Source organism: Argopecten irradians, chromosome 4 (assembly GCF_041381155.1).
Source record: "Argopecten irradians isolate NY chromosome 4, Ai_NY, whole genome shotgun sequence".
Taxonomy (NCBI): Eukaryota; Metazoa; Mollusca; class Bivalvia; order Pectinida; family Pectinidae; genus Argopecten; species Argopecten irradians.
This window is the reverse complement of record NC_091137.1, coordinates 49,501,638-49,527,274: the sequence shown is the minus strand read 5'-3', so window position 1 is coordinate 49,527,274 and position 25,637 is coordinate 49,501,638. Positions and strand designations below refer to the sequence as shown.

The 25,637-nt window shown below is 32.7% G+C and overlaps 1 protein-coding gene across 1 annotated transcript; it reads left to right on the top strand.

Moving 5' to 3' along the window:
* Positions 1-11,877: 11,877 nt before the first annotated feature.
* Positions 11,878-25,583, top strand: LOC138321929 (vesicle-associated membrane protein 4-like). The gene is made up of 8 exons (XM_069265965.1): positions 11,878-12,037; positions 14,261-14,327; positions 14,443-14,489; positions 14,739-14,789; positions 15,116-15,216; positions 15,785-15,864; positions 15,987-16,038; positions 23,298-25,583. Exons 2-8 carry the CDS (start codon positions 14,262-14,264, stop codon positions 23,330-23,332), a joined length of 432 nt encoding a protein of 143 aa, XP_069122066.1. The 5' UTR covers positions 11,878-12,037; position 14,261; the 3' UTR covers positions 23,333-25,583.
* Positions 25,584-25,637: the final 54 nt, after the last annotated feature.

Genomic DNA, 25,637 nt, shown 5'->3' with positions numbered 1-25,637 from the left:
TTAGTCCTTTGATGTACATCAAAAGAACCGTATAACGGTACACTGTGGTTGACTGTGTGGCTTTGAAGTTGGGTGTCGCTCTCTCTGTAGTCTTCAAAGGAAATCTTTGCAGGCCTGTGGATTGGTCAGATATTTTCTTCTGAACTGCCTTCAGTTTTACTATGAGATAGTCCAGGGGTGTAGAGATCGTATGTGATCGGAACCCCTGGAGTATCGAGGATGGCTAATACATAGCTACTACGGGAACAAACACACACACGCTCTACATATAGACAACAGGATAGAAGGAAAGAGAGAAGAATGAGTCTGACCAGCTCGAGGAGCTTCTTCAGACTAATGAAATAGAAGTGAAACCATGCCTTTATAGCTAACCGGCCCAATGAGAGTACAGTTTAGGAAGAACCAATAGAAACACAGGATATAGATGAAAGTGAAAGTAGAATTTATATATAGATACGGTAGCCACGTACACATGCTCGACAATACAGAATATAATAACTAACATTCTACAATATCACTTTCTCATACACTCACACTTCACCATGGCCATGGTCAACATACAAATGTATCAAAACTTCCACACAATCAAGGATTCAATAATACGATAACAATCAAGTTCAAACTGAGAAGATACGAGTCTCAGAGTATGAAGAAACTGATGTAATTGGCGTACCAGAGCAAATGGAGGACGAATTTATGGCAAGTCAATGTAATATTTATTGGAGCACTTGGGTATATCCCGTATTTAATCAAATTTATATGAGATATCTTATATAATTATATCAAATATCTCATATACAATGAAGATATCTTATATACATGTATATTATATTCAAAATATCAATCATATACAATGAAGCATATCTTATATATATATATATTACATTGTATGAGAATATCTTATATCTATGTAAGATATCTGGTATAGTATATGAGATATATCTTATATATACATAAAGTATATAAGGTATTGTCATACATACATATAGTGTATATGATATCTCATATAGATAATAAATAAGATCTCACAGCTGTTGGTAGGCCTTCACAGAGCCTCAGATCTCACAGCTGTTGGTAGGCCTTCGCGGAGCCTCAGATTTCACAGCTGTTGGTAGGCCTTTACAGAGCCCTAGATCTCACAGCTGTTGGTAGGCCTTCACAGAGCCCCAGATCTCACAGCTGTTGGTAGGCCTTCACAGAGGATCTCACAGCTGTTGGTAGCCTTCACAAAGCCGAAGATCTCACAGCTGTTGGTAGGCCTTCACAGAGCCCCAGATCTCACAGCTGTTGGTAGGCCTTCACAGAGCCCTAGATCTCACAGCTGTTGGTAGGCCTTCACAGAGCCGAAGATCTCACAGCTGTTGGTAGGCCTTCACAGAGCCCTAGATCTCACAGCTGTTGGTAGGCCTTCACAGAGCCCCAGATCTCACAGCTGTTGGTAGGCCTTCACAGAGCCCTAGATCTCACAGCTGTTGGTAGGCCTTCACAGAGCCCCAGATCTCACAGCTGTTGGTAGGCCTTCACAGAGCCCCAGATCTCACAGCTGTTGGTAAGCCTTCGGAGAGCCCCAGATCTCACAGAGCCCAAGATCACATAACTATTGGTAGATCTTCACAGCAGACAGATCGCTCACTTGAGCTATCTCTGAATCACAACAAAGGTAGGTGTATAAGTTTTGTAGCAGTAACTGTTGGATGCTCTATCCTTGCCGCATCAACTTGCTCCTATTACAGATATACAGACACTACGCACAATAAGGAATGGTAATTTAAAAATATATATAAAAGATAGAAAAATATCATTTCGAGAGTACCACAGCAACTTTATATTACATACAAATTCATTTTAAATGAAAGTCGTTCATATTTACTTACCTATTGAACTCATTTGCACCCAAGGTCTGCTGCCAGATCATAGATTGTTTTGCTTATCTATGAAGAATCGAAACCGAAAGTAGAATTATTGTTGTATATGTTTCTGGAAAATCATTTAATAAGATGGGAAAGCTGGTATTTCCAATATCGTGTTTAGACCGACCTTTACTGGGGTTATATAGACATGCTAAGTTTTAAGCATGATTTTGGTTCCTGACTAATCAGAAAACGACAAATGTTGTGGCATTGTTGGATGTTTTGCGTTACTGATAGTGACAAAACACATCACAGAGCCCCAGATCTCACACCTGTTGGTAGACCTTCACAGCAGACAGCTCGTTGCTGTAACTGTTTGATATCCTCGCCGCATCAACTTGCTTCTAATACAGATATACAGACACGACGTACAATAAGGAATTGTAATTTTAAAATGTAAAAAAAAAAATAATAATAAAAATACCATTTCGAGAGTACCACCGCAACTGCATATTATATACAAAGTGTCCATAGCATTAATTTTAACGAAAGTTGTTCATATTTACTTATTCTAAAAAAAATCTTGAGTTTTTAAAGTCGGCTGGTTTGAAGCATATAGTAACTATATAATAAGTCTCCATGCTATATAAAACTAGCTAATACGCATATTCAGGATACACTGAAATATTGCGTCATCCTTAGCTAATGTCCACGCATAGGAACCATGCAGTGTTTCTTATCCTAATACCAACACAATTGTTAGCGTGCTTACATCATATTGCTGTCGACGCAGTACTATTTGCAGGCTCATGTGTGCATTTTGTAGTCTTTATGAAAAGATAAAGTTGGTCCCCTTTTGTGTCATTTATTCAATTACAGTATAGTCAAACGGAATCAGTTGTAAGGCCATGCTACTAAACCCCTACCGCTCTACCGCTGACTCTGTAGCCGTGTTAATACGCTCCGGTGTAACGTTGAAAATGGACCCCCGTTGAAAATTGACCTCGGGTCATTTTTCAACGTTGAAAAATGACCCCGAAAAACGTTGAAAACTTAATTTTCAGCGCACTTTTTACACCGACCCGTTGAAAATAAACCCCGTTGAAAAGTGACCCCATAAGAACTCGTTTTTACACAACAACACAACACGAAAACCACAACATCACAAAACCACACAGCATCACAGCACATAAACACACCAACAAAAATAACAACACTACACAACACAACACCACACAACAACACAACAAAACACAACAAAATAACACAACATCACACAACACAACTTCACACAACACAACTTCACACAACATAACATCACACACACAAACACAACACAAAATTACAAACATTACACAAACACAAAGACACAACACAAACATCACACAACATAGCACAACACAAAACCACACAACAAAACATCACACAACAAACACATCACACAACACAATAACACAAAAACAACCACACCACAACACACAACACACAACAACAATACAACACCACCTAACAACAATTAACAACACAACAATACACAACAACACAACACCCGACAACAACACAACATAACGCAACAACACATCACAAAAACATTACACAATAACACATTACACAACACATTACACAAACATGTAACAACAACACAACACACAACAACACAACACAAACACAGCCACACAGCATACAATAACACACAACACAACAACAACACACAAATAACACACAACACAATAGCATTACACAACCACACATAACAACACAATACAATACACAACAACACACATAACATAACAACACACAAACACACAACCACAAAACAACACAAATATAACACAACACACAACCATACGCAGATATATAATTACATGTATTCTTGTATTGCAGGGAATACCTGTATAGTTTTGTAACACTATCCACTGGTACTGGGAAGTGAACACCACATAGTACAATCTTTTCAAAAGACCATCCGTTGATAGTTTGCCAAGGTCATTTTCCAACGGTCATTTTTCAACAGACCTGCCGTTGAGAATTGACCTTAGACACTGTCAATTTTCAACGGCATGTTCAATTTTTTCAACGGCATTCGGGGTCCGTTTTCAACGTTGAAAAACTGACCCGAGGTCAATTTTCAACGGACGTGCATTTTCAACGTTACACCGGCCGCTCATCCAGCTTAACGAAACTGAATGGCTAGTTAGCTTAACCGATCTATATATCATCAACAATGCGTCTGTATCTACTTAAAAACATAACAAATATTCTTCAAATTGCATCAACATTCACTTGAATAGTATTTCTTTATTTTAGATATTTTTAACAAATCTTCATATTTCTAGTAAAATTGCATATGAATGTACCGGCTGCAGGCCGTGTGCAAAAAGTCAAAACACACGTGGGATTATTTTAAATTTTAGGATTTTCAATAAATGGTTTGTAATATTATTACAGCAAAACTGACAAGCTACAAGGTTAGTGGCATTTTTTAAGCGTACTGTCATATATAATTAGCCGTCAGCTTGGATCTGGTGCCATACAGGTAGTTGAGTTTACTCACAATGTGATTATTGCAAGCCAACGTACCGATTGCTCTTTAAAGTTTGTTAATGATCTCAATTGACATGTGTACGGAGTACGGCGGACTGCCAATGTTTTTTGACATGTTCTGCAAGATATATTTCACTGTTTCAGTTACGGTGGCCAGTAAAAGAAAACAAACACAGTGCAATTATATCATGTTATTTCTTCTAAATACAACACTTCTTTGTGCAAGTTGTCAAGCATTTATTGTGAATGTACCACCTTTATAACATTGAATTTGTGGTTTCCCGGGCGGACATCGTTTTCCCAAAAATTTATTGAATGAGCAAAATATACCGATAGTAGATTTTTTTCAGCATTTTCATCCCTAATAAAAAGAAATACATGTGCAAAGTACACTGGTGTGTAAGTTACACAAGTTTTTATGGTATTTGTAAACAATTACGATTGTGTTTGGTACCGCTAATGTAGCCAGAACGCCCGCGATTTACCTGTGGATAGGCGACAGTACTCGAGTCTATACATCGATACAAGTCAGCGGTTTTTAGAGCGGTAGGGGTTTATATACACGCGTCGTTCTCAGTTTGGGTAGCACGACTGTAAAACTTTTTATCAAAATGTATTCTTGGCATCTAGACCAAGAGATTGATTACATGTACCAGAAAAGTGAACTTATTTCTACCCCATCCTCACGGTACTTTCTACTTCCTATCCATACTACTTGTATTTTGCTTGACAGTCCGTCCTGATACAGTGATATCTCTGATCCATCAAGTATTAGACCTTTGAATATCAGCGGGCATATCGTAGGTTCAGGATATCTACATGAGCTTAGCAATCTGCATAAAACCCTTTTTATGTTGTTGGTAACAAAAGTATAACTAAAACAGTTCGTCTACAGGTACTAGACCTGGCTACCTTGCACTAACACAAGCACACAAATTATAAAATGATACTTCCCAAACAGAACACACTAAAATTTGCTAAGCAATATTGTCCATATATCATTGTTGTTAATTTCCATATTATTTATTAATCAAATGGTCAAGCTTCCGCGTAGCCCTCTTAGTCTTTTTGGGAATAGCTTATACATGTACTTGTGTTTCTTGTTTTTAACAGATTAATTCAAGATGAATGTCGAAACATAACTTAGTTTTTTTCACTTGTCATCTTCGCCCGGAGTATGTACCGGATCAAGGTGAGTCTTTAAAAAGCGGAGTTACAAGCGTTGAAGAGGGTATAAGACAGTATGATTTTATTTGTAATATTTACACAGCTTATTTACTAACACAGAGTATTTACTTTTCTTATCCAGGGAACTGTTTCTGCTGGTCGGATGCCTCTCTTGGCCGCAGGAGCAGGAGCAGCAGCGTTTAATGTCGCTGGAGCTGCATGATAATAATAATATCGGAGTAAAAGCTGTTGCTGGTATACTTTCCTTAAATGTTTAGCGAGTTTTGTGTTTTTATATTGGAAGTAGTTATCAAAGGTTATTTCTTGAAATCAAACGTTTTACATTTTGCCATCCAAAGTTGTGTGACATCATTCGATAAAACTGATCGTGTATTTAGACCTGCCCACGTTTGTACAGCGACCTGTCCTCTATAACTCTGACGAGACCTGGACAAGATGGCGGCTTTTTGCAGTTTATAGCGAAATATTTACATTTTCACTGCAGTCCCACTATGTAACCTTACCAAGCCCAGTGGCAGTCATGTAAACTATGAACTTCAATCTGTTATTATGACGTCATTATCATTGTGACGTCACAATTGTCGTGCCAGCGATCACGGAAAATGGCTGTCCCATCCTTTACGATAACGAATGATTAATTCATTATAGATGCGAAATCCCTTGTTATTTCATGCTGGATCTTACAAAATTACAACCAAATGTAAATATAAGCATTGAACGTCTTTCAGTTGGCACTCATAGCCAATATGAATGCAAAACTGTACGGGGCAAATCCAACATGAAGCTCTAGCGCGCTTCATGGAATTTGCCTCTGTACAGTTGGCATTCATATTGGCTATGAACGCCAACTGAAAGACGTTCAATGCTTAAATTTTTTATCATCGGATATGTTTCTGTACCATTCTTAATCAGCTTTTTACTGTAATAACACTTAAGAAGAGATTAATCAGTAGAATTGTAGTAGGACTGAACCTACATCCGCCTCATATACCCAGGTTCTGTTTGGGGTTCCGTAGAAACAACGCATTTAATACAGTTAAAGAGTTTATTAACAAATATAACAAGGTTCATATGTACAGTGCTCACACACGGCAGGTCAGCCCGCGGCTTCGCCTGTATAACTTACACACACAGAAATGACACATTACGGATAAGACACAGGGACAACACACCATCTCAACGATCAGCTAATACACATCCTCGATACTCCAGGGGTATGGCGTGCCGAACGTTGTAAAATTCAATAAGTAAAATAAAATGTGTAAAGAAAAAATTGTTTTGTAATATATCGTGATATGTGTTCAATATGTTTAATTTGTGTGTAAAAACAATGAATGTTTGTGTAATGTTTTGAATATTTATATGTAAAAATAAAATTTTTGTTCAATAATTTCTTTGTGCGTGTGAAAAATATAATTGTGTGTAAAAATATATATTTATGTGTGATTTTCACACACAAACATAAAAACAACATCACACACAAATATATTTTTTTTTCACACAAATATATTTTTCACACACACAAAGAAATTTTGTTCACACAAATATAAAACAAAATCACACACAAATATATATTTTTACACACAAACCATTTTTTTTCACACACAAATATAAAAAAAAAATACACACGAATATTTTTTCACACACACAAATTCAAAATAATGAACACATATAACGATGTATTACAAACACATTTTTTTCGCACAAATGTTTTTACTTATTGAATTTTGCAACGTTCGGCACGCCATACAGGGGTTCCGATCACATACGATCTCTACACCCCCCTGGACTATCTCATAGTAAAACTGGAGGCAACTGGAAAGAACAGGTAATTTAGCCCTTTGATGTACATCAAAAGAACCGTATAACGGTACACTGTGGTTGACTGTGTGGCTTTGAAGTTGGGTGTCGCTCTCTCTGTAGTCTTCAAAGGAAATCTTTGCAGGCCTGTGGATTGGTCAGATATTTTCTTCTGAACTGCCTTCAGTTTTACTATGAGATAGTCCAGGGGTGTAGAGATCGTATGTGATCGGAACCCCTGGAGTATCGAGGATGGCTAATACATAGCTACTACGGGAACAAACACACACACGCTCTACATATAGACAACAGGATAGAAGGAAAGAGAGAAGAATGAGTCTGACCAGCTCGAGGAGCTTCTTCAGACTAATGAAATAGAAGTGAAACCATGCCTTTATAGCTAACCGGCCCAATGAGAGTACAGTTTAGGAAGAACCAATAGAAACACAGGATATAGATGAAAGTGAAAGTAGAATTTATATATAGATACGGTAGCCACGTACACATGCTCGACAATACAGAATATAATAACTAACATTCTACAATATCACTTTCTCATACACTCACACTTCACCATGGCCATGGTCAACATACAAATGTATCAAAACTTCCACACAATCAAGGATTCAATAATACGATAACAATCAAGTTCAAACTGAGAAGATACGAGTCTCAGAGTATGAAGAAACTGATGTAATTGGCGTACCAGAGCAAATGGAGACGAATTTATGGTAAGTCAAGATTTCAAGATTTCAAGATTTTATTTGTTACTCTCAGACACATGAAAATGTGTTACATGAGGACATAATGATATACATAGACATATACATGACAAGATGGACACAAAATATACATGTACAAGATATACAAATACATAGAGTTATAATCGTATAATGTTTAAAGTAATTTCATTATCTTTCTTAGAAAAATTGCGAATTTGTTTAAAACTTGAATACTGCAGATATTCAATAGTCGTTCTAATTTTAAAAATGTAGGATATTTAGTCAATGTAATATTTATTGGAGCACTTGGTATATCCCGTATTTAATCAAATTTATATGAGATATCTTATATAATTATATCAAATATCTCATATACAATGAAGATATCTTATATACATGTATATATATCAAATATCTCATATACAATGAACATATCTTATATATATATATATTACATTGTATGAGATATCTTATATCTATGTAAGATATCTGGTATAGTATATGAGATATCTTATATATACATAAAGTATATAAGGTATGTCATATAATGTATATGATATCTCATATAGATATTAAATAAGATATCTTATTTAAATTTATAAGATATATTACATATTATTAAAGATGTCTCATTTAATTCTCTATATGAGATATCTTTTATAATTGTTATCTCGTTGCTTGCTATCTTGTATAGAATGATATTTCATTAAATTTTAAACCTTTCGGCTTTTTGTTGAAATATCGTTCCCAATAAAGATATCTCACATAACAATGAGATTTTAATTATATGAGATATTTTATATCGTATTCAAGATATCTTTGGTATACGCAATGAAATTTAGGATCGACATTGCTCCTTGAAAAACTGTCATGTTGGCTTGCCATGCGAATTGTTTCGGAGATGAAGAAAGGGCTCAAACTATATTATATTTCATATGTCACGTCAGTAAGGTAATGATTCATTAAAACAAAGTAAAGAAACATATTGTATGAATCTGGGTCGTACGGACATATTGGTGATCATACTGTCAGAGCTTATTTAGTTCCATCTATTACACATTGAGGTAAACAAACTTCCGTTTGATTGCAATTTCGCTGTCCAAGTACATCCGCGTGATTTTATCTCCGCGAATTAGCATCTACATCATTGATAGTGATACTGAAAGGACTCCAGACAATATTCAAATCCGCGAATGTTAATCTCCGCGAACTTGTTTTGAAATGGAAATCGCGAAATTAAGTAGCAGCGAAAGAAAGTTCCTGTGATTCAAAGTGAAAAATAAGGTCGCATACCCCGTTAGCAGTCAACATAATTAGAGACCCACTACCTTTCCGGAGTAAAACATAAAGGTTTCTTAATAACATCAGAAAATATATACCGATGGCCTAAGATGAGCTTACAACTCCAAACACATGCAAGATTTCCTGCGTAATAACGCAATTCCAACGTTGTGCTGAACCAAGACTGTGTAGACGGGTGTACGGGGATGGACACAAATAATGCTTTCTGCAGAAGACAGTTCACTGGATCTACATAGATCTACTTTAAACTTCATGAAACTGAATCTCATTTGAAGAAACACAGAAATGCATTTATAATGCAGCTGAATGAAGATGCCGTAGCGTTGCGAGATGCTCCTTGAAGTGTATTCGTTATGACTTGTAATGGCGTTGTATACAAATATGAGGGTGATGTACTAAACCCATTATGGCCTGGTTTAGAGGGTACTTTAGCCTCATAGTAAGTCTCGTGATGGAATACTGCCCGAGCCGAGTATTCCATCCCTCGACTATACTATGAGGCAATAGTGCCCTCTCAATCAGGCCATAATAGATAAATATTTTGGGAATAAAGTTAATTTTCAGTTTACCATACGATGTCGAGAACCCATTTGAATGACTTTCCATAATGAATCAAAATCAACATAGATTACTAAACAAACTTCGATGTGGGTGTTCGAGATACCAAAACGACGTGTGTAAAGTACGAATTACTGACGATTAGTCTAACCTTCCGGTGATTGTGACAAAAATCGTATCCAGAATATGACGTCACAGTAACCGGAAGGTGGGAGTAATCGACAGTAAATCTTACTTTACAAAAATCGTATCCAGAATATGACGTCACAGTAACCGGAAGGTGGGAGTAATCGACAGTAAATCTTACTTTACAAAAATCGTATCCAGAATATGACGTCACAGTAACCGGAAGGTGGGAGTAATCGACAGTAAATCTTACTTAACGCATGTCGTTTTGATATCTGGAAATCGTATTGACAGTACATTAAAATATACTTTAAATATCCTCATTTTGAACTCCAAAAATGTTTTTCTGATTTGCACAACATTTGGAAAGTACAAAAAGGAAAGGTTGTTTAGTTAGTTTGTAGAATACGTGAAGTAAAGGAAGGCAATTCCTGTATGTGTGGCGTGCTTTGAGTTTGAATTGTGTCTCTTTGTGATAGTGTAACTGCTGTCACAGTGCTATCTCAATGTCAGACAAACTGACAACGACACTCATGCATGAAATACTTACATTATCGAACATAACTGTCAGATTATGATTGATTTCAAAATACTTATGGAAGTATAAACGGAAGCTTACAGATGAAATTTAAGAAGATCCATTCATCACTTCTTGCGATAATGGCAACGACAACAGTTTATTAATGGACGAGCGGAAGATGGACTTTGATAATGGTTGGCTGAAATCTCGATGCACCGACGAGTGTATACATATAGTTTCAAATCCAAGTTTTCAAGTAAGTGCAAAAGTATATCGCTTAAAATGGATGAAGGTAGCTTCCGACCAGTTATTTAATTCGTATTACTGAAAAAGTCAAGGTCAGGCACGAGCGAAACGAACATAAAAACAAACTTGTGAAAAAATGTGCTATAAAGGGGCATAACACACCACAGATTCCCGGTGGACCTGTAGGACGCCATCGTCGGTTGTTTAGACATTGTGTTTCCGAGGGTGGTAGGTCGCATGCTTTCATATTTTGGTTCATCCGCAGGGATCATCCTCGATATTCCAGTGGTTCCGATCACTTACGATCTCTACATCCCTGGACTATCACATAGTAAAACTGGAGGCAACAGAGTAGAACAGGTAATTTACTCATTCGATGTACATAAAAAGAGCCGTATAACGGTACATTGTGGTTGACTGTGAGGCTTTGATGTTAGGCGTCGCTCTCTCTGAAGTCTTCAAAGGAAATCTTTGCTAGCCTGTGATTGGTCAAATATTTTCCGCTGAGCTGCCTTCAATTTCACTATGAGATAGTCCAGGGGTGTAGAGATCGTAAGTGATCGGAACCCCTGGAATATCGAGGATGCCACAGGGATATGAGACTCAGTTACAGATTATATAATCATGGACCCACCAGAGTGCCCTTAGACCACTTTTAGACGTTTTAGTGGTCAAATTAAAAAATCATACCCTACATAGTACTATATACGAGAAGGGTGGAAATCCTTAGACTCCAAATTTCTAACCCGCCTACCTTTAGCGGCTATAAAAAACACATTTCTATAGTACATCGGTCGACATAAAAACTGTTACTACCGTTGGAAAGACCGATAATTTTCCTTTCTTAATTATCCTACACATCTATACAAAGTGCCGTCATTAATGAGATCATCTGAAATTCCTAATTAACAGAAAAACTCCTAACTTTAAATTTCTGGCAAATATTTATATGGCGGCCTCCAGATACCTGTGTATGTGATGGAAATTTGACGAAGTGTTCCGAGTGAAATAAAATAGTTCCGAATACACTCGTAAGTAGAATTACTGTCGAGATCGCAACTTCCTATTTCCTGTTGGACACATCGGTTGTCAAATGTTTTCTTTTCCTTCGTTGTCCTCAATACTATGACTTCACCATCGGATCTGACGGCATAGTTTAAATTTGTCACCAAGATAATAGAGTAAGTATTCGGCGTTGTCAAAAATGACAATAAAAACAGTCATATTTACGTAGCACATGCACGAAAATTGTCAGTCAGATGGGCCCAAGTAACAGTAGCAATGCTCAACCATATTTTTTTTATGACTTTATGCAGTCAAACTGTATCTAATATTGTTTGCCTTGTCTTTCTGATCACAACACAGCAAACAGATTGAAAATTGGATGAAAAACGAATTTTTTATACATTTTTGAAAAAACGAAAATCCAACCTCCCAAAACTGCTTTTTTGTTAAATTTGAAAAAAACATGTACCTCGCTCATCCTCGGAAGTTAAATAGGATTTTGCTATTACTTTTTGCATATATATATGCCAACTGCAATGTTCTACTAAAAAGCAGATCATTCTTTCATTTTTTTCTGCAAGATATTACAGCTTATATTATTTAATAAGTCCAGTAACAGTGCAGGGCAAGGGCTTGGTGGGAGTGTGACATCACTGTCGCTCTCAAATAGGTCTTGTGAAAATGGATTCCTACCAGGCATAACATAACCATAATCCATAATCATTTCTGTTTACATGAATCATACATTTGGAGATTTTTTATAAGATATTTCATTGCTGAATGCTATAACAACAATGTATGTAATACTTGGCTGTCTTTCATATCAATCAAAAGGAAAGCAATGTTGGTATTAAAAGCATAAATTGCACAAAGTACATGTATTGTATATAAAACATAGTGGTTTTAGGGACATCCATACAGATAAAATAACCAGGAAAACTAATCACCTGCTTTCTAAAATCATTTACCTTCGTGTTGTTTTACGTTCCTACCGACCCTCTTTTTTTGCAAGTTAATGGAAACACAGTTTTTTTTTATTAGGCCTAAAAATATACAAAACAACAATCTAAATGGACAACTATAACCCCTTCCCTTGTTTTACATTCCCCCCATATACACTCTTTCAAAAGGGTTGTTGTTGTTGCAAATTTTCTGAAAAGAAATTACTTTATAACTATTTGTTTACGTCCAGCACTTTTTCATTTACATGTACTTCATTAACCCCTGCTCTGGCTCTGGCACTGCTTCCAAAAGGGGTTTCTCTGGTTAAAAAAATGCTATGGTAAACGTTAAATTTGTTAAAATAGTGTTAAAATAACTTAGATTTATGTATTTGTAAACTCAAACGGACGGTTTCCATATAAAACTGTCGAGAAAATAGAAATTATGTGTGCCTGGGGTTTGAACGAGCTCTTGACACTTCGAAAGGCCGCCATTTTGGAATTAAGCGCGCCTACTGTCATTGACCCCATCTCGAAAAAATATACATTTTCGTATGTTTCCCGGGATTGTCAAATGTATTATTATATACTAAAAAATACAGAAATGGTTAAATATTACAACTAGAACAGTAAGGGCATTTGACTCGGCTGAATTCAAGGAAGTAACAGTATTTCAATTTTTCAATAAATCGCCGTATCTTACCCCTCTGCCATTTCTAACATATAAAGTGAGGTTAAACCACAAGGATTCCGAATGAACAGATTGGTGTCACTTTTGCGTTTGTAAAGAACAGTTAGGACACATAAATCTTCCGGATAGTAAACCCATTATTTAGGGTACGTGTTTTCAAGCGTTTCGGAGATACCAAGACGAGTTACCTGCCCTTTGGTTGAGCATCGCTATTGTATATAAGGTTTGCTTTTTGAAGGTGTTTACATAAACTGTGTCGTTGGTAGCAATTTACAAATTATGATAACTAAGTAATAATTTTCGCAGGTTTTATTAAAAGGATATTTATATCTTATGTTTTTACTCTTTGTGAATTACCAGATACCAATCAAAAGCCCCTTGCCCTCTGTACCGGTCAGACTAGTGTAATACGTAAAATGTAAATACTATGATCATGATGAAACGCTTTTCTCTGTTTCTGCATCACAATAGTATTGTACATTGTATCATGATTTTATTCTCTCTTTGAACCAGACAGGCAGACATACATGTATAATATTATGTTTTTGGGGTGGGGGAGGGGGGTCTGCTGAGAAATTGATTTTTTTCAACCTACTGTTCATACAATGTAGGCATTTAAAAAACCTTTAACCGGTTTTCAGTATTGTCATAAAGAAAGATATCACAATACTGAAAACTGGTTAAAGGTCTCACAATTCTTATTTCATGTGCATGTTAAAAAGTTTGTTTATGTTTAAGGTACACAAATATCTATATTTAATTTTAAGGATGCCCCCAAAATTTGTTCGTAACCCTGGCAGTGGTGACTATGCCTCATCTAGAACTGCTGAAACTGTGAGTATAGACATTTATCATTTTATCATAAGTAAAAATCAGAAATTATAAACGGAAATTAAACTAAATGCATTGTAATTGAATATGTATTTTTTTATGCTTCGATATATTTCAGAGAGCGTTGTTAGAAGCTGGATCAGACGAAGAAGATTTCTTTTTACAGTAAGTTCTTTAGGAAAAAGTGTTTAGTAGATTATATAAAAAAAACTTCAGAGAAAATTAGAAACATTTTTTCTTAATCACATGTGAATAATGTAGTTTGAGAAAATGTGAGTTCTGGTGAGTTTATACCTTCAGAAATATTTGTCACTAAGATGACCTGTGTTATAAAAAATAACATTTGATTGTCGTCGTTAAATGCCTTTGTTGACACTCTATGTCTAATTTTTAAATAATTATTTTTTTCCCCAGAGGTCCCAATGTAAGAACCAATTCCCTGAGGGAAGACCCCAAGATAAACAGGTATTTAATCTAGCACAACATGAATCTAAGGGAGTAAGGTTTAAACAGTTCATTGTAATTGTTATAAGTCCAGAATAAGTGGAGCTGATGTGGAGTCTCTATATCGACCAATTTCACCCAATAGCAGAATGGATGTGTACGCATTCAGATTACTAAGCTAAGTCTAGAGCACTCTAAATCACTGATACTTAGATATGTATATATATACTGTACATAGTACATTGTGTTCTTTTTTTTTTTTTTTTTTTTAAATTTCTGTTGCATGAGAATTTTAATTACTTTGATAATTTTAATTTGATAATTTTGGTATTTGATCATTTGAACAGACTCCAGAACCAAGTAGATGATGTTGTTGGCACCATGAAAGATAATATGGGAAAAGTGATCGACCGTGGTGATCGATTGGAGGATTTACAGGACAAATCTGGTAGGTAACAAAATCAGGACTTCATACTTAGCTAGTGGGGAGAGGGTTGGTTTATATGTAGGTTCCCATTGGAATGAAATAGCATTTTGGGATCAATCTAAAAACAAGATGGCCGACATACAGCCATATTGGATTTTGACAATTGAAGTTTGTTGTGGCTATTTCTCAGAAATCACCAAAGGCACCTCTCTCAAATTCCATATATATCTTTCCTTGGTACCTAGGTATGCATATTGCATTTTTTAACTGATCTGAAAACAAGATGGTCGACAGGTAGCCATTTTGGATTTTGACAATTGAAGTTTGTTGTTGCTGTTTTTCAGAAAGGAATCTTTTTCAGATTTCATGCAAATGTTCTCCTAGGAGCCTAGTTATGCATATTGAGGGGAAAAGCAGAGAAAAAATCCTTCATTTAATTGAGTTTATTCTATAGTGAGCGCTAAGATCTCAATGGGATGTCTTGTATATTATCAAAATGATACAATGTGATCATACATGATAAATATCATTTGGCGCAAGTTTGAATTAAAACTCTATTTATTGAATAGGATATCATTTTGAATTTCAGATAATTTGGCAAGTAACTCGGATTTGTTTCGATCCCGATCTAGAGACTTACGAAAAAATATGTGGTGGAAAAACTGCAAGGTAGTATTTTTTTTTTATTAAAAGTTTTATTGATTAGTTTGTTTATTTTGAAGATTATGACGAAACATTCAATGATAAATTGTTCTTGTAACAAATATTAATAAAATTGTTTTCATTTGCAGATGAAGATTATTTTAGCGGTGGTGATTGTCATCATACTAGCAGTTATAATCAGTAAGTAGCAATGATTGTCATCAGTAAAATACTCTGTATCACATAACTACAGGTGATAGGTGTAAAATACTCTGTATCACATAACTACAGGTGATAGGTGTAAAATACTCTGTATAATGTCACATAACTACAGGTGATAGGTGTAAAATACTCTGTATAATGTCACATAACTACAGGTGATAGGTGTAAAATACTCTGTGATAGGTGTAAAATGCTCTGTATCACATACGTACAGGTGATAGGTGTAAAATGCTCTGTATAATGTCATATAACTACAGGTGATAGGTGTAAAATACTCTGTATAATGTCACATAACTACAGGTGATAGGTGTAAAATACTCTGTATCATGTCACATAACTACAGGTGATAGGTGTAAAATACTTTGTATAATGTCACATAACTACAGGTGATAGGTGTAAAATACTCTGTATAATGTCACATAACTACAGGTGATAGGTGTAAAATACTCTGTATAATGTCACATAACTACAGGTGATAGGTGTAAAATACTCTGTATAATGTCACATAACTACAGGTGATAGGTGTAAAATACTCTGTATAATGTCACATAACTACAGGTGATAGGTGTAAAATACTCTGTATAATGTCACATAACTACAGGGTGATAGGTGTAAAATACTCTGTATAATGTCACATAACTACAGGTGATAGTTGTAAAATACTCTGTATAATGTCACATAACTACAGGTGATAGTTGTAAAATACTCTGTATAATGTCACATAACTACAGGTGATAGGTGTAAAATACTCTGTATAATGTCACATAACTACAGGTGATAGGTGTAAAATACTCTGTATAATGTCACATAACTACAGGTGATAGTTGTAAAATACTCTGTATAATGTCACATAACTACAGGTGATAGGTGTAAAATACTCTGTATAATGTCACATAACTACAGGTGATAGGTGTAAAATTCTCCGTATAATGTCACATAACTACAGGTGATAGGCTGAAAGTGATGAAACCCTCAACTTGAAGGTCATCTACTAATGCATTGTGGTCAGTGAACTGTTGCTTACTTGTCCACTAGTAGTATTCATTGACTGTTGTTTTATATACTACAGAACTTAGTGCTATTGCAAGAGAAATGGTTCAAAAGACCAATGATATATCAGTATCATTTTGTATTATGATATCTAGTTTGTTGTGTTATGATATCTAGTTTTGTTGTATTATGATATCTAGTTTGTTGTATTATGATATCTAGTTCGTGTACTATGATATCTAGTTTGTTGTATTATGATATCTAGTTTGTTGTGTTATGATATCTAGTTTGTTGTATTATGATATCTAGTTTGTTGTGTTATGATATCTAGTTTGTTGTATTATGATATCTAGTTTGTTGTGTTATGATATCTAGTTTGTTGTATTATGATATCTAGTTTGTATTATGATATATAGTTTGTAGTTTTATGATATCTAGTTTGTTGTGTTATGATATCTAGTTTGTTGTATTATGATATCTAGTTTGTTGTGTTATGATATCTAGTTTGTTGTATTATGATATCTAGTTTGTTGTGTTATGATATCTAGTTTGTTGTATTATGATATCTAGTTTGTATTATGATATATAGTTTGTAGTTTTATGATATCTAGTTCGTTGTATTATGATGTCTAGTTTGTTGTATTATGATATCTAGTTTGTTGTATTATGATATCTAGTTTGTTGTGTTATGATATCTAGTTTGTTGTGTTATGATATCTAGTTTGTTGTATTATGATATCTAGTTTGTTGTGTTATGATATCTAGTTTGTTGTATTATGATATCTAGTTTGTTGTGTTATGATATCTAGTTTGTTGTATTATGATATCTAGTTTGTTGTGTTATGATATCTAGTTTGTTGTATTATGATATCTAGTTTGTTGTATTATGATATCTAGTTTGTTGTATTATGATATCTAGTTTGTTGTATTATGATATCTAGTTTGTTGTATTATGATATCTAGTTTGTTGTGTTATGATATCTAGTTTGTATTATGATATCTAGTTTGTAGTTTTATGATATCTAGTTTGTTGTATTATGATATCTAGTTTGTTGTATTATGATATCTAGTTTGTTGTATTATGATATCTAGTTTGTTGTGTTATGATATCTAGTTTGTTGTATTATGATATCTAGTTTGTTGTATTATGATATCTAGTTTGTTGTATTATGATATCTAGTTTGTTGTATTATGATATCTAGTTCGTTGTATTATGATATCTAGTTTGTTGTATTATGATATCTAGTTTGTTGTATTATGATATCTAGTTTGTTGTATTATGATATCTAGTTTGTTGTGTTATGATATCTAGTTTGTTGTATAATGATATCTAGTTTGTTGTATTATTGATATCTAGTTTGTTGTATTATGATATCTAGTTCGTTGTATTATGATATCTAGTTTGTTGTATTATTATATCTAGTTCGTGTACTATGATATCTAGTTTGTAGTATTATGATATCTAGTTTGTTGTATTATGATATCTAGTTTGTTGTATTATGATATCTAGTTTGTTGTATAATGATATCTAGTTTGTTGTATTATGATATCTAGTTCGTGTACTATGATATCTAGTTTGTTGTATTATGATATCTAGTTTGTTGTGTTTATGATATCTAGTTTGTAGTTTTATGATATCTAGTTCGTTGTATTATGATATATAGTTTGTTGTATTATTATATCTAGTTTGTTGTGTTATGATATCTAGTTTGTTGTATTATGATGTCTAGTTTGTTTTATTATGATGTCTAGTTTGTTGTATTATGATATCTAGTTTGTTGTGTTATGATATCTAGTTTGTTGTCTTATGATATCTAGTTTGTTGTATTATGATATCTAGTTTGTTTTATTATGATATCTAGTTTGTTTTATTATGATATCTAGTTCGTTGTATTATGATGTCTAGTTTGTTGTATTATGATATCTAGTTTGTTGTGTTATGATATCTAGTTTGTTGTGTTATGATATCTAGTTTGTTTTATTATGATATCTAGTTTGTTGTATTATGATATCTAGTTTGTTGTGTTATTATATCTAGTTTGTTGTATTATGATATCTAGTTTGTTGTGTTATGATATATAGTTTGTTGTATTATGATATCTAGTTTGTTGTATTATTATATCTAGTTCGTGTACTATGATATCTAGTTCGTGTACTATGATATCTAGTTTGTTGTATTATGATATCTAGTTCGTTGTATTATGATATCTAGTTTGTTGTATAATGATATCTAGTTTGTTGTATTATGATATCTAGTTTGTTGTATTATGATATCTAGTTTGTTTTATTATGATATCTAGTTTGTTGTATTATGATATCTAGTTTGTTGTATTATGATATCTAGTTTGTTGTATTATTATATCTAGTTTGTTGTATTATGATATCTAGTTTGTTGTATTATGATATCTAGTTTGTTGTTTTATGATATCTAGTTTGTTGTTTTTATGATATCTAGTTTGTTGTATTATGATATCTAGTTTGTTGTATTATGATATCTAGTTTGTTGTATTATGATATCTAGTTTGTTGTATTATTATATCTAGTTTGTTGTATTATGATATCTAGTTTGTTGTGGTATGATATCTAGTTTGTTGTGGTATGATATCTAGTTTGTTGTGGTATGATATCTAGTTTGTTGTATAATGATATCTAGTTTGTTGTATTATGATATCTAGTTTGTTGTGTTATGATATCTAGTTTGTTGTATTATGATATCTAGTTTGTTGTATTATGATATCTAGTTTGTTGTATTATGATATCTAGTTTGTTTTGTTTTGATATCTAGTTTGTTGTATTATGATATCTAGTTTGTTGTATTATGATATCTAGTTTGTTGTGATATGATATCTAGTTTGTTGTAGTATGATATCTAGTTTGTTGTATTATGATATCTAGTTCGTTGTGATATGATATCTAGTTTGTTGTGTTATGATATCTAGTTTGTTGTGTTATGATATCTAGTTTGTTGTATTATGATATCTAGTTTGTTGTGATATGATATCTAGTTTGTTGTATTATGATATCTAGTTTGTTGTATTATGATATCTAGTTTGTTGTGATATGATATCTAGTTTGTTGTGTTATGATATCTAGTTTGTTGTGTTATGATATCTAGTTTGTTGTATTATGATATCTAGTTTGTATTATGATATATAGTTTGTAGTTTTATGATATCTAGTTTGTTGTATTATGATATCTAGTTTGTTGTGTTATGATATCTAGTTTGTTGTGCTATATCTAGTTTGTAGTTTTATGATATCTAGTTTGTTGTATGATGATATCTAGTTTGTTGTATTATGATATCTAGTTTGTTGTGTTATGATATCTAGTTTGTTGTGTTATGATATCTAGTTTGTTGTATTATGATATCTAGTTTGTTGTATTATGATATCTAGTTTGTTGTATTATGATATCTAGTTTGTTGTATTATGATATCTAGTTTGTTGTATTATGATATCTAGTTTGTTGTGTTATGATATCTAGTTTGTAGTTTTATGATATCTAGTTTGTTTTATTATGATATCTAGTTTGTTGTATTATGATATCTAGTTTGTTGTGTTATTATATCTAGTTTGTTGTATTATGATATCTAGTTTGTTGTGTTATGATATCTAGTTTGTTGTATTATGATATCTAGTTCGTTGTATTATGTCTAGTTTGTTGTATTATGATATCTAGTTTGTTGTATTATGATATCTAGTTTGTTGTGTTATGATATCTAGTTTGTTGTATTATGATATCTAGTTTGTTGTATTATGATATCTAGTTTGTTGTGTAATGATATCTAGTTTGTTGTATAATGATATCTAGTTTGTTGTATTATGATATCTAGTTTGTTGTTTTATGATATCTAGTTTGTTTTATTATGATATCTAGTTTGTTGTATTATGATATCTAGTTTGTTTTATTATGATATCTAGTTTGTTGTATTATGATATCTAGTTTGTTGTATTATGATATCTAGTTTGTTGTATTATGATATCTAGTTTGTTGTATAATGATATCTAGTTTGTTGTATTATGATATCTAGTTTGTTGTGTTATATCTAGTTTGTAGTTTTATGATATCTAGTTCGTTGTATTATGATATATAGTTTGTTGTATTATGATATCTAGTTTGTTGTATTATGATATCTAGTTTGTTGTATTATGATATCTAGTTTGTTGTATTATGATATCTAGTTTGTTGTATTATGATATCTAGTTTGTTGTGTTATGATATCTTGTTTGTTGTGTTATATCTAGTTTGTATTTTTATGATATCTAGTTCGTGTACTATGATATCTAGTTCGTTGTATTATGATATCTAGTTTGTTGTGTTATGATATCTAGTTTGTTGTATTATGATATCTAGTTTGTTGTCTTATGATATCTAGTTTGTTGTCTTATGATATCTAGTTCGTTGTATTATGATATATAGTTTGTTTTATTATGATATCTAGTTCGTTTTATTATGATATCTAGTTTGTTGTATTATGATATCTAGTTCGTGTACTATGATATCTAGTTTGTTGTATTATGATATCTAGTTTGTATTATGATATATAGTTTGTAGTTTTATGATATCTAGTTTGTTTTATTATGTTATCTAGTTTGTTGTATTATGATATCTAGTTTGTTGTATTATGATATCTAGTTTGTTGTGTTATGATATCTAGTTTGTTGTATTATGATATCTAGTTTGTTGTATTATGATATCTAGTTTGTTGTATTATGATATCTAGTTTGTTGTTTTTTGATATCTAGTTTGTTGTATTATGATATCTAGTTTGTTGTATTATGATATCTAGTTTGTTGTGATATGATATCTAGTTTGTTGTAGTATGATATCTAGTTTGTTGTATTATGATATCTAGTTCGTTGTGTGATATGATATCTAGTTTGTTGTGTTATGATATCTAGTTTGTTGTGTTATGATATCTAGTTTGTTGTATTATGATATCTAGTTTGTTGTGATATGATATCTAGTTTGTTGTATTATGATATCTAGTTTGTTGTATTATGATATCTAGTTTGTTGTATTATGATATCTAGTTTGTTGTGTTATGATATCTAGTTTGTTGTATTATGATATCTAGTTTGTTGTATTATGATATCTAGTTTGTTGTATTATGATATCTAGTTTGTTGTATTATGATATCTAGTTTGTTGTGTTATATCTAGTTTGTAGTTTTATGATATCTAGTTCGTTGTATTATGATATATAGTTTGTTGTATTATGATATCTAGTTTGTTGTATTATGATATCTAGTTTGTTGTATTATGATATCTAGTTTGTTGTATTATGATATCTAGTTTGTTGTATTATGATATCTAGTTTGTTGTATTATGATATCTAGTTTGTTGTGTTATGATATCTAGTTTGTTGTGTTATATCTAGTTTGTTGTTTTATGATATCTAGTTTGTATTATGATATCTAGTTTGTTGTATTATGATATCTAGTTTGTTGTGTTATGATATCTAGTTTGTTGTATTATGATATCTAGTTTGTTGTTTTATGATATCTAGTTTGTTGTATGATGATATCTAGTTTGTTGTATTATGATATCTATTTTGTTGTATTATGATATCTAGTTTGTTGTGTTATGATATCTAGTTTGTTGTGTTATGATATCTTGTTTGTTGTGTTATATCTAGTTTGTATTTTTATGATATCTAGTTCGTTGTATTATGATATCTAGTTTGTTGTGTTATGATATCTAGTTTGTTGTGTTATGATATCTAGTTTGTTGTATTATGATATCTAGTTTGTTGTGTTATGATATCTAGTTTGTTGTATTATGATATCTAGTTCGTGTACTATGATATCTAGTTTGTTGTCTTATGATATCTAGTTTGTTGTATTATGATATCTAGTTTGTTGTTATGATATCTAGTTTGTAGTTTTATGATATCTAGTTCGTTGTATTATGATATCTAGTTTGTTGTATTATGATATCTAGTTTGTTGTGTTATGATATCTAGTTTGTTGTATTATTATAACTAGTTTGTTGTGTTATGATATCTAGTTTATTGTATTATGATATCTAGTTTGTTGTATTACAATGTCTAGTTTGTTTGATTTTGATATTTAATCTGATGTACGATGATATCTAGTTTGTTGGATGATGATATCTAGGTTGTTGGAATATAATATTTCGTGTGTTGGAATTTGATACTTGGTAATTAGTTTGTTGGAATACGATACCTATTTTAAAATATTATTGTAATTACAATAACATTTAAACATATTTATATTTTTGTGACAGTTCCTATCATTATGAGTCACACGGGAAACAACTAGCGAGTACAAACAGACTGTGATGAGGGCTATGGGGGCTTGCTGGAGAGCTTTGGCGTCGGATCTGCTATCTACACTATTACCAAAGGGAAGGTTATTTGATACCATTGCCATGGATTATCTCCCTTGTCTAAACAAATTAAATCTATGTAAAAGCTTTATTTAAATGTATTATTTGTCTTTTGTATTTATTTTATTGATCATATCTATAATCTTTCATCTTTTCTGTTGCTTCTATATGAACTACATGTATCTCACCCATTTCCAAACGTTTTAACTCTTCCAGTTGTGATGTTGGAGAGTTTAACATGACATTACAGGGGTGAATTTTTCTTCTCTTTGTAATTTTGGTGGGGGACTGTATTTGATATAGAATTTCAATGTGCAATGGTATCACTTGAAGATATTATTACATGTAAAGATGTTTATTTTGTTAGATTTGGAAATGTGTTTGTTGGTATTCATTACGAGTCGTCAGTGATGTGACTGATGTCGTATGCTTTCAAATAGTCACATTTTAGGACAGGTGTCATCCTAACAGCAGAATGCCTTTTTATTTGGCTTTGCTGATTATTATAGAATGTAAATAACAGGATTTGTAATAAAGCACTGTTTACACAACACATTGTTTCTATAGATACAAGGATTCATTGATAAGTGATTTTGATCAGTATTCGCTATACTTGCTCTATAATAACGACAGTGCTAGAACACATTGATAGAACCTGCCATAATTGTACATTGTTTTATATAGCCACTGTGATTTGTTGTTGATCCTCAGGAGAGAATATTAGGTGGATGGAAACATTACATAGACATAATAGTTTTACTAGATTTCATCGCCAATGATCAATGTTTGTATTTTGTTTTATAGTCTATTACTGTTTTGATGATGTATCCTCTTTATACTGTAAACGTACTAATTTTTGCGTGTTTAACTTTTAGCGTAGAGGTGGTCTTGTACAGAATACCACAATGAAGAATTCGCACTGTCCATATGAACGATACTGTACAGCCTTTGAATTCACAGGGTCTCGCGGTTTCATATAAGGGACGTGTTCGCAAAGCGTAAAATTCGCGGTTGACTGATTTTTTTCTTTGCATATTACAGAATTAGCTCCCTTGGTGGTAAGCATCCATTGTGACGTCATTATTTAGTGAGCGCAACTCACGTCGTTTTCTCCGAAAAAATATGTCGTCACAATCAATATCTAGCCGCAAGGACAGATAAATCTGTAATATGCAAATAGAGAAACAATACTTGTTTTAATTAAGGTAGATAATCTGCGGATTTCAATGAAAACAAAAATTAAGCGAAAATCATCTGCCCACGAAATTTGACCAGTATACAGTATATAGAAAATATTTAGCGTAATCATATTTTGATGCAGTGTTTCTGGCTCGAGAAGGACTAAGGCGAGATTACCGCAAAAATTTTACGTTTGCAATATTCTGTTTTCTTCTACGTTGTAGTGTAGACTGTGCCATCTTGTTGAGCTTTATAGAAATGTTGAGGCGTTGTTGGATCCTGACCAGTGTTCTTTACTACCTTTTTAGGAATGTGCTTAACTGAAATACGGTTAGAATGATTTTAGTTTTCTTTCATTTAATTGTATTTCCTGTTACTTTTTTCTAAGACTTTTTTTGTTGTGAAAATGTATAATATTGTGATTTGGTTGATCGAATATGAAGTTTAATTCCGACAATAATTATTTCGTATTGCTGTGGCGATATATTGTAAATAAGTTATTTTTTGTGTAATCATTTTGTAATGGATTTACAACTATTTCGATGGTATTACATTTCTTATACATCACGCTTTTGTATAAGAGTTTAAATCACAGACCAGAAAACCTTCCATAGTTACTACTGTATGCCAGGGAAGCAAATCAGCGTGAAGCGCATAAGGAGCTAGCTACGATTTACTTGTAGTAATTTTGATTGTAAAGTAATTTTCGAGAATCTTGTACATTTACACAACCTAATTTTGGTTGTTGTCACTAATTATGTAACTAATTAAAAGAAACAGCGATTAGCTTGGATGATGTAATATCTTTAAATAGTATGAGGACAGAGCTATACCATGTGTTGTATTAATGACAGCACGAGTTATCGAACCTTGTTTATTACTGTTGTCAGGTTATTGTTGACTATTGTAAAGAACCGATTATGTAGCGTTGTTACCGCCTTACAACATACAGATGTACAAACGTAATCCATGTGGTACGTAAGCAATAAAACATAATTTATCTTCTCTCATTATTATGTTGTATATTGTAATTACAAAACTAGGATAATTTATGCTCGC